The sequence below is a fragment of the Thamnophis elegans genome, chromosome 1 (genome assembly GCF_009769535.1).
Source record: "Thamnophis elegans isolate rThaEle1 chromosome 1, rThaEle1.pri, whole genome shotgun sequence".
NCBI lineage: Eukaryota > Metazoa > Chordata > Lepidosauria > Squamata > Colubridae > Thamnophis > Thamnophis elegans.
In genome coordinates, this window is record NC_045541.1 from 148,978,811 (window position 1) to 148,997,323 (window position 18,513).

The window sequence follows — 18,513 nt, forward strand, 5'->3', positions numbered from 1 at the left end:
ATAATGAGAGGCTGTATTTTTGCGTCAATTATCCTTGCCCACCATTAGCAGGCTGACCATAAAGGAGTCTTTTCTACATTTTAAAATTAAAACAGGTCTCCAAATCAATAAACAAAGGTCACTAGAGAATGAAGCAGTACATAGAAAAGAAGGACAAATTATCAGTGACAGCACCAAAATAAAAAAAAGCTTACAAGAGCGGTCCAAAAATCTTGCTTTTCAGATGCAGTCATAAAACCCCGAAACAACAACAACAAATCAAAGTGATCTGCATAGATTTTGGAGACAAATTTAAACTGTGAATAAAACAGTTAGTTTTTATTCAGCTATGAGTGAGCTCTCTCTACTGCCCTTTTGTCTTGTTGATTATGGAGCTTTCAAATTATCTTTGAAAAAGACAGTTGCTGCACATAGATTTTTCATATTTCGACATTGACAAGAAGTATTCAAAAACATGTATGGAGTGCACACACATAACCAGCAAAACAGTCAGATAATTCATGGCATGATGACTTTGGCTGGAGAAGAATAAGCCTTCAGCCTGAGCACCAGTTTCATGCTCTGTACACTGTATTGCTTGTTCTTTGAGTACATGATACCTCAGGGCAAGCGCAACCTACTGTGAGCCAGCTGGGTTTGGGCCTGGAGTCCAGCAGCATTGTTACTGGCCATATTTGTTGAAGGTAGGCCATGTAGATGAATCATGTTCTAATGTATATTCTGCATGGACTAGGTAAACCCAGGTGGACTCTGTTGGAGTATGATGCTTATTTAGTGACTGCTCAGAGACTGAGAGGGACTCCTGGGTGAGCCATCCATTGTGCATTCAGTACGATTGAAAGAGACACAACTAAATCTGACTTGCTCCAGTGTCAATCCCTAACAAGTTGAACAAGATCAAGGAAGGAATTTTAGTACACAGATTCTAGTAAAGCATATTTAAAGCTACTCTGGGGATAAATATAGAATCTTGGAAACTATAAAAGGAGTTTCTAATCTTCATTTATTGTGAATTCATTAAGACGGAGTGATTTGAAAAGCTCTTCACTGATGTTTGTTTTGTCTTTCTTTGTTGTAATAGGGACTTGACAATGTTCACAAACAAAAAGTTGCTGAAGTACTTAATGATCCAGAAAGTATAGAGAGAAGGCAAAGCCGTGAGAGCCTTAATATTGATGTGGTAAAGTATGAGAGTGGACCTGATGGAGGAGAGGAAGTGAGTATGAGCTTAGAGTGGAATGGGGTGAGTACAGTACACAGTGCAGTCAAGTTTTTTATTCTGTTGGCGTTATAACATATTCTTGGTTTATATTCATCTGCAGATTTGAGTAAAAGAAAAATCCTGCTTTTTCTATTTTAAAATCAATTGGAAAACACTCAAATGAGAAAAAAATCTAGGAATTAATATTTGAATCTTGCTGTGCGTGCTTGAATGCTGATTGAATGTCCTAGTTAATACACAGCCTAAATCAAGCTAATGGATTTTTTTTAGTGGAAGCAAAGTATGACAGCCACATGCTTGTGTTCTTTATCACTTAAAAACTTTGTTGATTTAGAAAACAAACACTGCTCTAAATTCAGATGGAATGATATAAAAGGAAAAAAAAGCCTAGACACTGTATTGTGAAAACAAAGTGAAAGTAACTTCTGTATAAATGAAATCCACTGGGTTTTCCCATACAGGTAATCCTCATTTAATAAACAGTCATTCAGCTTCATCGTTTAAAGTTACAGTGGTGCTGAACAACTAGTTTGGTCATGTGACTCAAATTTGGGTGCTTGGTAACTTGGCTGTACTTATGATTGCATTGGTTCTTCAACTCCCCTCACTTTCCCTTCTGCCCCCACCCGTTATTTGTCTTTTTGGTCCCCTTATACAGTAGCCTCTTTGGTGGCGGTGGTGGTGATAGTAGTGATAGTGGTGGAGGTAAAATAGGCTCAAGGTCTTTAGCCTCAGCCAGCCACACCAAGTCTATTGTTCTTAAATAATTCAACCTGTTTTTCTATTTGTCTGATAACTTTTATCATTGTTATAATGATTCTTGCTTGTTGTAGCAGCAGATAGTTTTCTAGCTTTGATTTGTAACTGGATATCCTGAGCAGATAGAATTATTCTTCATCATAAGCACATCATGATAATCTTGTTTTTATAATACATTTGAAATCAATAGCAATTCATCTTGCACTTCCAAGTGATTAGTTTCTATAGTGGGATATTTTTTGGAAATTTCTTCTGTTGTTCTAAAATCTTGCCTGAATTTTAGAGCCCCAAAGATTTTATTCCTTTCTTCTTTGAATTTTTTTCCTGCTCATCTTTGACTTTTCTTTGACTTTCTTTCTGATTTAGTATTAACAGTGCTAAGACAGTCAATCAGCATATAATAGAAACACCATTACCTTATTATTCTTTTATTTTTCCTGTTGGAATTAGAACTGTGTACTGTACTCTTCCCTTGTTTTTTCCCCTTCTGCTTGGCATGCCTTCAATTTTCAAGTGCAGGAAGATGCATTGTTTGCATGTGTTTTACTTTTTATTAAAATATATGCAATTTGCAATTGATAGAGCGTTCAAGGAAATAAACAGTATTTCTAGATCACAAATAGTCCATATTTTAAAATATTCTTATCAATAAATTACTTTCTTTAAAATGGAAATATCTGCTTTGAATAATATGTGGTCTTTAGGGTTGATTTTAATCATATCAAATGCAGCTGTAATTTAAACATATCCATCATATTCTTAGAAAACATTGCTAAATTTGAGATTCTTTTCTAAGAATATTAATCATTTTTTATTGTTTTAAAATGTTATTTTTGCCTGAAATGTCATCTTTAAAATAATCCTAGCAGTTTGTGATACTGAAATCATTATTTGGATGGAAATTTAATACAATAGGGATTTTCAGCCTCTCTCTTTTGCATTCCCAAGTCACTTTAATATCTCAGTAGAGAAGGTCAAAGGAGCTGATCTACCTGATGCTCCCTGTTCTTAGCAGCAAATTTCAGCTCTGCTTTTTGCTGAGCCATCTTCAATCTGTCATTTGTTCCTAGAAGTCCTCAAGGGATTGAAGGCAGGTAATTGCAATGGAAATAGATTTCAAATGCTTATTGGGATACAATATATGTTTATATATTCTGAATAGAAGGTACAAAAATTTAAAATCTTTGAGAACAGCCTCTTGATTAAGAATAAATGTATTATTCATTATATTCTTCTTTAAAAGAAGGGCTGGTTATCCTACCTCGACAGTAATTCTTCAGGTGTTTTATTATTCATTCTTACACCATATTCTTACAAAATTCTTCATTATAGAAGCGGTCAAGCAGTATTTTATACAATAAATACAAAAAACATGTTACTTTAAAACTGTAAATATTTAACATACAGTATTGCCCCTATGCTGTGATAGTTTTGGAAAGTCTACCAATAAGAATAAATGTGCTAACTTAGCTCCATGTATATAACTGTTGGGATCCTCCTCGTGGATAATAGTTTTCTAATCTTTGGTTGTTTTCATTATTTTCTAAACATTTCCTCTCCCTCAAAAGTGCTTTAACAATCAAAGCTTGGGAGAAAACACATATAAATGTATGCATTTTTTTATCCCAGCTTTATAATTTTAAAAATAACTCAAAGCAGCAAACATAAATTGTGGTTGTAAATTTATTACTATTTATGAAACTTGTATACCACCCATTTCGCTGAGGCGACTCTGGAGGGGTTTAGTTCTGATACTAAAAGCAAGTGTTTAGGTTGACTTTGTTATCAAAGGTAACCTAAGCCTCAGTTATAAGCCCTGGTGCTTTACTGTTAAATGAAATACACACAGGTTTGTCAGGCCTGAAATTTGCCCAGGTTTTCATTAGTTGTTTAAGAAGAAGACAGGCCAATCTCATTGGATCTTACTAATAAATATGAGGTTGGTGTAAATTTAGAACTGTCACACTTCCCTCCTTGCAATCCAGGTGGAAAACAGTTAATCGAAGGAATGAAAAAGAAGGAATTGATAAATAGTACTTATTCAAAGAAAGGTTGAGGCCACAGTACAAGTATTCCAACAGGTATCTTTCAAATCTTACAGTATACTTCTGTTTAGGCAATTTATCGTTGCAAAACTCTTGCCATTTCTTTTACTTTTTTAATGTAAAGGACTGGAGGCTTGCCTCTTTTGGGAAAGCTGGGCAGTCTACATTAGTTCATTGCTTTGCTATTTTAACAGTATAATTAAGTTTTGGAATATTGATGCATTTATTATGAGCACATTTATTCCCATTGGTATTGTTCATAATATCTAAAAACTAAATTATTCTACCTTGTTCTGGGGTCTTTTTGATGTTTTTTGGTCCCTTTTGAATTTGGCTAATGTGTATTTTTAATGGAAATTCATTGGCTATAAAATCTATATATTTTCAATTATATTTGTTACATTCACAGAATGATTCTGATTCTTTCAGCATGTGAATACTAAGAGTTTTGCAATAGAAGACAAAGGCCTGCTTAAAGGCTTTTATTTTCATTTTAAAAATATATTCAATTTCCCCCCTCTTTGCTAAGTATATATACGGAGCAATTCACATAATTATGTGACCTAGAAATACTGTTAACAAGTATTAACAAGCTTGAAACTGAAAACTGTTGAACTTCCTCCACAACAGTTTCATCCAGCTTTTTCTCTCTCCATTTCTGTCCGACAGGCCTAGATGCCTTTTCTGACTCTAATACTGTCTCCTGCATGACGGGCGTACACCATCTTCAAGCTCTAACTTCTCTCCACTACTGACTGCTGTGTATTTAGCAATCCCTTAAGATCTTTGTCACAGCTATACTTCCTGTAAAAATGGCCACTTCTTCAGTGCTGGTGTCTCTTACATTTGGGACAGGGGATCCTCTTTCTCTTGTATATGTGTCGCTTTGCCAGATATGTAGTCTTCTAGAATGTACTCTTAATATCCATTACTGTGTAACAGATGAGTTAACAAAGCTAAGAATGAAAATTCATAAGTAGATGTTTCACTATAATGAAAGATAGTTTAAGTTATTACACAAGAAATTAAAATGGCATGAAGGTTACTTTGACAAAGTAATTAGTTAAAAAAACTCAAATTGTAAGGCACATGCTTACATTGTATTTAGACTTATAACAGGTTTTAACATCAATATAGATGTCTTGACTTAATGCTTATTCAGAAGTAGCAGTGCTGTTTAGTATTCATGTGAAAATGCAATTATGCTTTTCTCTACTAATCTTGGTGATGGGTGACTTTGTGTATTTGTCTAATAAACTCAGTCCAACTGACGTCTGTCTCTGTCTTCTGCGTAGTACTTTCTAAACTTTTGTGTATGGAAATATTTATTTTCCAAAAACAGCAAGATATTAGTAACTTGAAATAAAGCATAAACAAGTTACTTAGAGAATAAAGTTAAGAAATATTTCACCATGTAAATTGGTCTTCGGGGAAATGAAATAACATGTCACCAAATATATTACTGTAAAATTATGGCCTTGCATCTTAACTTTCTAGAATACTGTTAAGGTTAAAGTGCAAGACCTTAAAATATTTTGTGCTCTCATATGCTTCTATTCTTAATATCTGCTTGCTACGTATAAGCCAAATGAGATTGAGCCTCAATAAAATCTTGCTCACTCAGTTGTTGTTATAATGCTACTGCTTGGTGGTGGGCTTTTGTTGTATTCTTATTACTGCATCATGGTTTGTATAAAACCATGTAATGGGTTAGATGTCTGTGCTGCTAACAGAAATGTTGACTATTGTGCAAGGAATTGCCTTTACCTATACTGTTTTGATACACGTCCATTTAACTTCAGTGGAAATGAGCAATTAACTGTTCAGATAATTAAATCATTTTATCTTATTAAAACTATCTACCAAAACTTGTTTCATTGAAATGTATGAGAATTGTAATTCTTGGATAACTTGTCATCATGGTTATGTTAAAGTGATGCACCCCTGATAGATAATATGTGTGCTTATTTTTAATCTGTTTATCTCAGAGCTATTATCACAGAATCTTAGAATTAAGGGTTCAAAGTGATCTTGAAGATTATCCACTCTATCTGTTAAGAATAACTTTGTTAAATCTTGCTTATATACTTGCTTATAACTTGCTTATAACTTCAATGATACTTGCTTATAATTTCAATGACAGCAGAACATAACCAATTGGTGTTTAGTTGTGATCACTAAACTCTGACAAAGGATGAATGATTCTGTGGTTTTAAACGTGCTCATTTTTTTCAGGATGGCACTGGATCATTAAAACGCAGTGGTTCCTTTAGCAAACTTCGTGCTTCAATTAGACGCAGCAGTGAGAAGCTGGTTAGAAAACTGAAGGGAGGAAGTTCACGAGAAAGTCCTGGGTAATTATTTCTAGATGCAACACATAGGAATTGAATTATGCCTAAACCTATCCTGCTGTGTAATAGGTTTTATCTGCTGTGCGAATGCACCAGAGTTTAATCCGGAAGCAGTTCTCCCAAAACTGCAGTACAGAGGATGTTGTTGAAAATTGGTCATAAACAGTTGTAAAAAGTTTGTTCTTAATTTGATTGTAAACAGTATTATGGCTTTGTAAAGTTTTTGACATGATATAAATGACTAGTTCAAGAATTGACTGCACTGTCATCTTACATAGAATGACTAATGCACTTGGCTGGAATTTCAGCAGGTTCTCCTTAATAAGGAAATATGAGCCTTTTAATTTATTCTGAAAAAGTTATTAAGATTTCATTTACCATATATATATAATATCTCATTAAACTAGGTTATTGAATCTGTACAGATCTATTTAATTGGGTACCTGTTTACATTTAATAAACATGTAAACATGTAACATTTTTTTCAATTCTCACTTATTAATAAAAGCTGTTTCATCTACTTGTCTAGAATTCCTGCAAATAAATTCTCTCTCTCTCCCTCCCCCCTCTCTTTCTACACACACACAGACACACACACACACACAGACACACACACACACACACACACACTGTTAGAGATATAGTGTTGTTGTTTCCAGGTCTAAGTAAATAAACTGTTACCGATTTCATTACATGAAAGTATTATTAACTGTTACAAGAAGTTACGCAATACCATTTTCAGTAAGAACAATGGAGACAATCCTTGTTGAAAATATAGAAACCAATCTACCTATGGTGCTTTGAAAAATAGGTAACAGTAATAAAGGAAAGGAAAGTCTTTCTTTTAACAAGGAAAGCATCTTGATCAGATGCGATTCTTTTTTTGCTACAGTAAACATAGTTGCTTCTGGTTGTGATTATCTTTTGGCTTTGTCTGTAACCATCAGGGCCTTTATCCCATAATCTTTTCTATTTATGTCACTTTCTAGTTTGGAATATTTCAGTATTTAGGTTATTGATAAGGCAATTAAACTTTTTGGAGATACTTTTTCTCTGAACTACTAGATTTTCAGTCAATAAATAATAGCAAAATATTTCCAAAGCCACCCATACTTAAATGCACCTTTTGTTTCTTTCAAGAACATGTTTCCTTCTAAAACCAGCTTTTCTCTTTGTCTTTGAATAAAAAACAAGTTTAAAATGTGAATACATTTTACAGGTCTTTTATATTGCTTTAAAATGTTGCATTAGCATAAGCTTTCATTTTAAAGAAAGTTTGGTTTACAAATAAAAAAAAATACTTAACTATTTTTATTGCTTCCCGAAGTGCATTATTTTATATAAACGACCATGATGATTTTTAGATTCAAAATAGCAGGTCTCAGAGCAGTATCACAAACTGCTTTTGACAGCATGTCTTAAGAGGCTTATACTCTTGGAAAACTGCTGTTTGTGAATCATAAATCCATAGGTTCAAAACATGTAGGACATCTTGAATGCTCTTGCAAGTGGGAATTTACCCAAATAGAAGAATAACAAGATTCCAACCTACTTTCATTCAATGCAAACTCTTGTATAGTTTAATCTCTAACTAATATGTCATTTGAAGTGGTATCTATCCATGATGATATTTATGTGTGATCAGTAAAACATTGGCCCATAATGTCAATTTTTAGGGTTGGGTTGTTTTTTTTTAATAGAACAATCTACACCACTACCCACCTCCAACTTAGAACTTGGGGCCAATGCAGTGGTGGGTTTCAAAGTTTTTTAGAACCTATTTTGTGGGTGTGGCCTATTTTGTGGGTGTGGCTTGGCAGCCATGTGACTGGGTGGGTATGAACAACTTGACATCACTCATGCACACTCAGTCACATGACCACCACCCCCAAGCCATGTGGCAAAAATTTTTGGGTCTCCTATGAAGGGCGGGGGAAGAGAGGGGAAAACCTTCCAAAAATAGACAACTGGATGATTAAGGGCCAAAATTAGGGAGATCGGAGAAGGCAGGACAGAGGGGAATCCAGTAGAAAGCTATCACATGCTGGGAAAAGAACTTTGGGAGATCGGAGGCGGCAGGACAGAGTGGAATCCAGTAGAAAGTTATCACATGCTGGGAAAAGAACTTTGGGAGATTGGAGGAGGCAGGACAGAGAAGAATCCAGGAGAAAACTCCTGAGCTTGCCGCTGCTGTCTGATGGATTGTGCCACTGGACCTCTCCATGCTTCTCTGTTCACCACCTCCACTCCCAGGTATGGGACTTGACACCGAATTGGGCTAGGATAGTGCAGACGGACGGGGTGAGCAAGCGATGGAGTTGCTTCCGGACGGGCGGGGTTGAGTGAGAGATAGGGCTGGGGCAGGCATTCCAGAAGTTACTTCCGGGTCCACCGGTCGAACCTCTTCTCACCGGATTGGTAAATTTCACCATCCAGTTCTCCCGAGCCGGTGCGAACCGGCAGAAACCCACCACTGGGCCAATGGTTTATTGAACATGCTTAAGGAAAACAAATTAACACTCAGCAGTAAATAATAGGTTTTTCTTTATCCAATTCTAGCCTCCACTAGGCAGAATATGCTCAGATCAAATTGACTAGATTTAATTTTTTATTACAGACAAGAAGCCATAAACAGTGATTTTCCAGTGCAATGCAAAGAAGTCACAGACTGTGTATATCTGTACTCTATAGCCATAAGATAACATTCTAGGCTTCTTCCTCCTACTTCTCTAAATTAACCAGTAGGCCTCTTGATGCTAATGTCCTCCTCTCAAGCCTTTATGCACTCATGTTTTACACAGTCCTGTCTTTAGTGGGCTATTTAGTGCTGATATTAGTTAAAATACTCAGAGTTTCCCCCCTGTATTTTATTGATTTGTACTTAAAGGAATGGTGCTGCAAGAATAATAGTATCATGACCTGGTTCCATATTCTAATGCAGAAGGAAATTTTGAAACACTTAAAAACCAGATTTTGTCTTGCTAAAGATTTCCCACCATATACTACACTAATACTTGTATTCCAGAACAATTAAATTTATATCACCCTGGGTATGAAGTCATTTTTAAAAAAATGATTATTTAATGTTTCAGTGTCATCTGTGGATAGTTTTCATTTAAAAACTGATAAACTCAGATGTTCATATTTGTGCTGTGTTAAACATTTTTAGATTAACTATATATATATAGTTAATATATATATATATATGTGTATGTGTATGTGTATGTGTATGTGTATGTGTATGTGTATGTGTATGTGTATGTGTATGTGTATGTGTATGTGTATGTGTATGTGTATGTGTATGTGTATGTGTATGTGTATGTGTATGTGTATGTATATGTATGTATGTATGTATGTATGTATGTATATATATATATATATATATATATATATATATATATATATATATTGCATGACTTACTATTTTACTACTTAAATATTGCATGACTTACTACTTTATGTTGATAACACCTGTATTTTAATATGCATGCACTGAAGTTCTTGGATATGCAGAAATATATTGTTATGATTGGCACTAATACAGTGTAAATATTTCTTGTTTTGTATAACTTAGTTTATAATAAATTTATACGTATATATGTTGCTGGGACTGTCTTTTGGCTAATTTGTGCCAAAAGATACAGTGTTCCTGTCTATTGATATGGACTTGCTTTACTCACAACACAAATCTATAAAACCAAGTAATTTTAGCCACCATAATCCGACCTTGCCAGTGCAGGGAATAAACTGTTGCAAATTTCCCATTAAAAGTCTCTTATCTTGTAACTTATCAAGTGAGTAACTAAACTGACTGGGTAGTAATAGCCAGCTGTCTCAATTTTTCATTAGTCACCCAACTTTACGGTTTTAGATCTTAAAGGTTCATAAGAATCCTAGCTGGTGTATGTCCAGATTTTGCCTACCTTTACTTCATTTAAAGTTAATGCAAATGTTTGCTGTGCTGAGCACACCAAGATTTCAGAAAAATCGTAATTTGTGTATTATGCTACTTGGTTTTAAATCTTTTAATTAAGTCTGCTAAAATTTTAGAAGCCCCCAAATTATTAAAGTTGTAATTCATTGTAGGATAATTGTTCAATAAATCTTGGAATATACCATAGAAATGCTACAAGGTTTTATAGGCATTGTTACAGCTAAATATGATGATGATGATGATGATGATGATGATGACGACGACAAAAACATCTGGAGCTTAAAAGTTGATTACCTTTTTTAATACAGTAAGATTTGATGCCAAATCTCTGCAGATTGTGGATTTCAGTTGGTTAATGTTAGAATATTAAGGCAGAATTTTGACAACCCCTCAATTTGATCTGATCTGCAATCCAGATCAGAGAAACTATCTCCAGAAAAGAGAATCTCTCAAAACCAATAATTTAAATTATTTAATTTAAATTAAAGCTATTAAGGGACAAGTCAAGAAGGGTTATTGTTTGTCCATTCAGTTATCAAGAATGAATGACATGTTCTTAACGAAAGGATTTTTTTTAAAAAGGTAGATACTGGCAGTATTATATCTACCTTTAAAATAATAATTTAAAACAGTATGATAGCATTTGAGTTTTAGAAGCTCTGTGGTGGGATTGACCAGTAAAAAGAATTTAATAGTTAGTAAAATGGTATTTTAAAAAATCTTAAATTTTATGATCTTTTGTGATAAATATAGGAAAATGTGTGTATACTAAATTGTATTTCTTTCGGTCATAATAGTATTATTAGTGTAGGAGTTATTTTGTGTTAAATGTTTTGTGTATTCAGAGCTTTCCGTTTTCAGCTCTTCTGATTGGTTTATCATTGCATGTTCACTGTCCAGCATGAAGCGTGCCAGTTCAATGAATATTCTTAACGTGGGTGGCAAAACAACTGAAGATCATTTTCAAGTAAGAAGCCCTATAATATTCTTATGCAACTAGACGTTACTGGCAGGGCTTAAAATAGGTAAAATGATGAATTTGGGCATATCAGAACTCAACTCAGACATGGAACTAAGTTTGATAGTGTTTCATTCCTAATTTTATGTCACAACACTGCAACAATCTATTTCAAAGCTTCTAGTATGTAGACCCAACAACTTTATTTAAAATGGCCATCAACATTTGCAGTTTTGCCCTTTTATACCACGTTTCCCTGAAAATAAGACAGGGTCTTATTTTTTTTTGACCCCTGAAATAAGCGCTTGGCCTTATTTTTGAGGAGATCTTATTATTTTTGAGGTGCAGGAGGCGGCAAGCATGGTCACCTCATGGCTGCTGCTGTGTTGCAATATTTTCAGGGAGAGTTTATTCTCGAGAGAGGGCTTATTTTAGCACATGTGCTCAAAAGCCCGATTGGGCTTATTATCCAGGGAGGTCTTATTTTGGGGGAAACGGTATACTGTTGAATGCTGCTAATTCACTGCTCTTTCTATACTTTGAATATTTTAGGGCACGAATTCCAGTGTTGTCAATAGAAACAATAAGTCTTTCATACAGATAGCAAATGAGGTGGCAGAACCATGCAGTTCAGACTACAATCAGGTGTTGTGTAATTGAACATGTCTTCTTGGGTTGTGGATTTGCATTTCTTGCATCTGTCTTACATATGCTTTTTTTGTAGTGAAGAGAGTAAGTCATAAATGTTGTATGAATGAAGCTATCTGGAGACTATGATAAAGATAATTGACTATATGGGGGACAACGACGACATATCTTATATTATCTTTCCCATAATAGGGAAGCAGAGGCTAATAGAGTTGTGAGAGGTGTCTGTATGCTATTTATAAATACTTTTAGGTAGCAGACATTGTATTATCTTTATTGTCTTATGTATGGACAGTGTTATTCTGTAATGGCTTGTAGTATATTAAAGGCATTAGAAATTACACATAAATTCATTGATGTTCAAGTCCCCAACCTTTTTATACTATTTTACCATATGGTTTTTCAAAATCATCAAAATGCTTTTCCAGAACAATCCTTGTCTTCCACCTTTACTATCAAGGGAAAGCAGACAGTTGTTGGCTGCTTTATATTAACATTTTCTGAAGTTTGCAAGGTTTACTTTCATTGTCCAGGCATTTTAAGTGGCTATTGGAGTTTAGTGTCACACTGATTAGGATTAAAATATATCTGAACAACATCCAGCATACTGATGCACTTAAGTGTCAATCCACAGCAGTTTCTCAGTTGTATAAATTGGAGAGTTAGTCTAGAAGGCAATTAACAGTGGATGGAATTTTGTGTGGCTTTTCCTATTTGCCAGCTTTTGCTAAAGTCAGAGACTACTCAGAGCTTGGTTTAATCTCTAGAGTAACTTTAACCTGTCCCAAGGAGCAATAAATAAAAATAAGTTGTGCCCCTGATTAATTACAGGAAGATTTAAACTGGCAAAAATCCAACCAATACTTTTCATAAGGATTGTTTTTTCAAAGTTCAATTTCTACATAGTACTTGCTAATGAAAATCATTGGATAGGGCTACAATCTTTCATAGGGGAAAATTAGATCTTAAAATATTAACTGGGTCACATTTTAATAATGTCTGCATGAAGACTCTCCTTCACATGTCTTAATATTTGTCATGTTTGGTAGTCTTGTTTAAATGACCAATATTATATTGTGGCTGTTAACTAACCTTATAATTTCAACTAACACAGTTAACAATGTAGCAGATGTTTCAATAATAATGTGTAACACCAGGAGAGTAAAAACCTATACATGGGTAGTTCCAGTTGTCTGAAATATTCTTGCATTTGTATAAAGCCCAAAATAAAATACCCAAACCAATTAAGAACTTCAGTTTTAAAAATGGAACTATTTATAAATGCTGCCAACATCTTGTGGAATATAATAACAAGGGTTAATAAAAGTAAAATAGTTAGAGGGATAAAGTTTGGAGGGACAAATCTCAGTTTTTGTGACATGTGTTTAATATGGTTGTAAGGGTAAATATTTAAATAGCATGGATATGAAAAAAATGTAAAATGGTTATATATTTATAATATGAATATATTTGATGTGCATTTTATATTACAAATAATCATAGCTCTTAGCATTTTCAGGATGCAACATTGCATTTTTTCTTTTTTGCTGAAGTTGCTATATTTTTATGAGTTCAGTATCCTGTGGCAGAACTCTTTATTAGTCAATGTTATCATACAAACCATAGAATTAAGGATTTTTTAAAACTACTAAGATATCTTAAGTTCTGAAAAAAACAGATTTGAAGATCTTTCATGTGCACATGCTATCTTAGAAACACATTCTTTTTAATTGCTCACTTTTTAAAACAAGCATGATAAAAAAAAATTGATAGTACAATTGGCTACTTTGTCTGATAAAGAATGATTTGACCGAACATGTGTTCTTCAATTAGCCACAGTTTGAGAACAGTTTTACACTTGTGGCAGAAAAAGATACTTTAATTAGGAGCTTTTTGGATTCCTCTTTAAGGAACTGAATCAGGTACTGACAAAGCTATGAAATGCTCTTGTTGCATATTGGAATAAAGCCTATCTATTAATTGAAAGTGGGCTGAATAATCTTGAAATTCAATTAAGATCCTAAAACTAATTTTAGGTAAACAATATTAGTCTTTCTTTTTATTTTGGATTACCATACATTTTGTTCATTCGGCGTTTGTATTTTTAAATGACTGCACAGTTTAGAACTGTATATAAACTCTTTCTGTTCTCTTTCCTATGCAGGGACGAACTAATTGTCTGACAGATTCAAGAGTTAAGAGTGTCAGTCACACTGATTTGGCCCACTGAGGTTCTGGAAGAGATGCTAGCTAAAAATGTTCGCGTGAATCATGAAGCACTGAGATTCACAGGTTTTGGGGGTCCACATTATGATCTTTTTAGCACTTTCTAGGTTAAAGACATAACAGATGGACTATTCCTAGGTTCTCTTAAAATAACTGTCATTTTAAAGAATCCTAGAGTTAGCAATTAGCTTCTTTCTGAAGCATGCTGAGTTTATTGTATTGTTACTAGCAATTTGGAGTTGTGTTACAGATAGCTGTATAGCAGTATTCATAAACAGAGAAAAATATGCCCACAAAATAGAAAAAGGAACTGAAGTACAAAAAATGCAAAAGCTTTCCACAACGTGCTGTTTTAAAACTGTTACAGGAACATCCATTATTAACTATGTATGCATTTGCTAGAATGAGATTTACAATAAGTTCATCGCTGTAAGGAATAAGGACTTTGTACACACTATAGATTACAGATACAAAAATTGTCATGTAGCTTATGACATTCAGGTTTTAAATCAGGAAGGCAAGATACTGGTTAATTGGAATGGAATAAGTTTGACACCTCTTGAAAATGACAATAGCCAATTAATTGTGGCTATCTTCAGTTTAAAAATTTATGAAAGTGGTGCAGTTTACTTTAACGTAGAAGAGAAAAGCAGAATAAGCTAAATCCATCAGGTTTTTTGTCTTTTGATTTTAATCCCACAGAACTTTTCTTTTTTTCTCAGCCCAGAATTATAAGTACTTACTACCTCTTGAATCTGACTTCTATTTCAATTTGGAGTGAAAAAGAGGAAAAAATAAGTACTTTACTGTGAAGTTGTGGCTTGCAAGAGGGTCTCATAAGAAATTTGTCAGGATAAAAAAAGCCTATTAGTGGCAACTTTTTCAATCTTCCATTGAATCTTCCATTCAATCGTTTTTCTCTTCTCAGGGGACTAGATAAAAGATGTTTTATCTTTTTCCATTTTGCAATACTGTTATTTGCAAGCAGGAACTAGGAAATTTGTGCAAGTCATGATTGTATACCAAGAAAATTAAATCTCTGGCCAGTAGGAATAACCAAGCTAAATTAATTTTATTAATTTCTTGCAGTACAATCAATGTTAATGTGAACTGCAGAGGTTAAAGCACTAAATGGAATGTATTCTAGTTTTAAAAAAAATACATATAGCAAGATTTTTGGTTAAGCAGTCCAGTCTTTAAATGAAAAGTGAGAGCTGGTCAATGCTGCTGACTATGTAGAGGTTTTGTGAAAACATTGCATATCATTTGTAAATATCAGTGAATTATACTTGCTGGTTCACAGTGGAGTTGGTTATATTGTTCTTAACCATCTTAGTTAAATTCTAAAATTCTGAACTGACTTTGGAAAGCAAATATAAAGAAACCAAAAAGCTGAAGTAAGATACAATGACTCCATTTTTAAGTTATTGTATTTGGCATTCCTGTCTGAAAAGGCTTTACATTACATTGGTGGTATATTCTAATACAATTTCAGTCTGTTACTCAAAGTGGACTATAAATATGCCTTATTCAATATATTTTTGAGAATAAGAGCATAAAATCTAAAGCTCTTTGGAATGAAATGGTTAGGTTATTAAAATAATACTAGTCTCCCTTTTTTAACAATTTTTCCATTTTTATTTTCTTAAGGAGAAAAAGATGCATAAATAAAATGTTTTGTAAGGTAACATGGTTGTGAGTTACATTGTCCTTTGCATTTAATAACATTTTTTTCAAATGAATATTCATATTTAGCTTTATATTGTTATAAAATTACCTCTTGAATGCATGCAGCTTAAATGAAAGTTGAAAATATATGCTGCCAAAAAGGTGAAGGGGGCAGCCCTTTAATGCCATCTTGTTTTGAACTTATAACAAAGTATAGTAGTATGCTTAAAGGAATGAACCATAACAGCTGTCTCTTCATTTGGTGGGACTAAAATTTTGATCTGTCCAGTAGAATTTATGAATACTGTTACTTTATGTCCTCCAGATGAGATGAAATAAATTCTCAGAATTCTTAGGTCATCTAGACTTAAAATTCTCGAAATTATAGGAATAGCTATTTTTAGAAGGAAAATCTAGTATGTTATGCATTATGAATAAGAGAATTGACCTAAAATATTAATATTCTCACATGGAAATACATATTTGTGGCTAATCTGTATGACTGTGCTAAACTTGGTTCTTAGTCATCTGACTATCCTGCCTTGCTTATTATGGATCTATCTGTGAATAAGAAATGACAGAAAATATTTACCTGATACTTTTCTTTGAAGCAGTTTACTCAGTACATTTGATTAGAAAAATGGATATACACAAATCTATGGCTGGACCATGCTGTGAGATGGGCAGTTGTGATAAGCTATCACTCTACTGATATACTATTGAGGAAATTATGAATATAGTATATTTCTGCAATGTTACATAAAAATTACCATATATTTCTAGTTCATGATACAAACAGTTCAGCCTTTCACTAATTTAAGTGAGTATTGTGGAAAAATAAATCACATACCATTCATTTCATTAGAATCTTGTATTTGGTGCAAAAATAACTTTTCTTTGTACATCTGTTGTACCTATTTGAAGAACTGAGTCCTCACCAGCAAAACCTATTATAAAGGGTTTTGTCCACTCTCAGAAGTAGCTTAAGCAACAATCTGTGTTTTGTATAATCTCTAAAGCACGATTTCTTCCCTACCAAGTACACTTCTTCATAATAAATGATTTAATCCTGTCTTAGAAATGTATCTGTGGAAACAACAGGGCCATCCAATTAAGTCCACATCTGTCAATGAATCCCTTTTAGACCTCATAATTGTAATCTGAAAAATAAGTTTGAGGTGTTCAAGTGAAACAAAAGGAAAAGAACATGATCAATAGCTATGTGGGTTCTTCCTGTTAGGAAGATTGCCATTTCTCACAACGCTGTGGTAAAACAGCAGTGAATTGAAAGCTCAATTGTAATATTAATCTATCTGACATCTGCACATTAAATGTCTTGGCAGCAACATTATTCAGATAGATTTTTTTCTCTTTAATTTTAAAATAGTATAAGTGATGGTGATAATCTAAATTGCCCATTACATTATACATTTTCTTAGACAATACTGTTCATTACTACCCAAGGCACAATTTTATTTGTCTTATAAAATAAGTTGCAATATTAAATATAGTTTACTTAAGCTACATCTTTAATAGATGTTCCTATATCTATTTAGGATGCTCAAGAATATAGTTAGCCCCAAGACAAGTCTTTGAAAGAAACATTGGGGTTGGACTAGAAGACCTCCAAGGTCTAACTCTGAAGAATAACTCTGTTATTCTGTTATCATGGTGATCTAAAACACTTGCCTTGATTCAGTAGTTATTCATATGTATATGAAAAATTGGCATTAGTAGCTTCTGGTTTCAAGAAAATGCTTCATGGAAAACAATTCAGATGTTTACTACAGATATCCTTCTTTGCAAGCAGGAATGCTTTTTAAATTTAACAATGTTAAATCAGCTGGCTAAAAGATGTTTTGTGTTACACTAGTAATTCCACTGATTATGGAAAATTAAGTATTTTTATTATATATATTTCTGAAACAGATTGTGTAGGGTTTTACTGAATTTGTTTACAATGTTGAAATACACCAATTTGTAACAAGTTCAATTTTCCCACTGAACTCTGCTACTATGAAATCTGCTGAAGTACAAAATACATACTTGTAACATAAATTCATGTAAAAAATATTTCACCAGAACATGTTTATATTTTGCTGAAGTTATGAATATTCCCTTTTAAAAATATGGAACTGTATTTCATTATTGTATATCTCAAAATTAAATTAGAAAAATGTTACTTTTAAAAACACATTACTGTAATTCTTAACTCATGTGTAATTATCAATGTGCAGTTCTTTTTCTTCAAATAGTAAATTAAATAGTTTTTGTAACATGTATGTATGACTTACCGCATAACTGGATGTAACTAATGGCATTTCATCTGTGCACTTTATGTATGGCAGCACTGATGGGGCTATTGTGTAGATATTCAGCTAAACTGCTGAAATGAGAGTAATTCACGTACTCTTTTGAAAATCGCTTAAGAGCACTTAAAGATACCATAATCCGAGAAAAAATCAACAAAGTAGCAGTTTTAAAAAAGGAAATAAATTGTATAGGTAGTCTTCAGCTTACAACAGTTTATTTAATGACAGTTTGAAGTTACAATGGCATTGTTTTTCACACAATCGTGGCAGCATTCCCATGGTCATGCGATCAAAATTCAGACTTGTGGCAACTGACTCACATTTATGCCGGGTGTAGTGTCCCAGGGTGATGTGACCTTTTGAGATCTTCTGGCAAGCAAAGTCAATGGG

General features: G+C 33.5%; 1 protein-coding gene across 3 annotated transcripts in view; it reads left to right on the forward strand.

Moving 5' to 3' along the window:
* KLC1 (kinesin light chain 1) overlaps positions 1–18,271 on the forward strand; it is a 42,608-nt gene extending 24,337 nt beyond the window's left edge. The window contains exons 13-16 of one of the 3 annotated variants that reach the window (XM_032234830.1): positions 1,082–1,243; positions 6,262–6,380; positions 11,212–11,278; positions 14,082–18,271. In XM_032234830.1, the coding sequence (XP_032090721.1) occupies positions 1,082–1,243; positions 6,262–6,380; positions 11,212–11,278; positions 14,082–14,147 (414 nt within the window). In that variant the 3' untranslated portion in view covers positions 14,148–18,271. The remainder of the gene's footprint in view (positions 1–1,081; positions 1,244–6,261; positions 6,381–11,211; positions 11,279–14,081) is intronic. The other 2 variants (XM_032234839.1, XM_032234848.1) reach the window with 2 other exon arrangements.
* Positions 18,272–18,513: the final 242 nt, after the last annotated feature.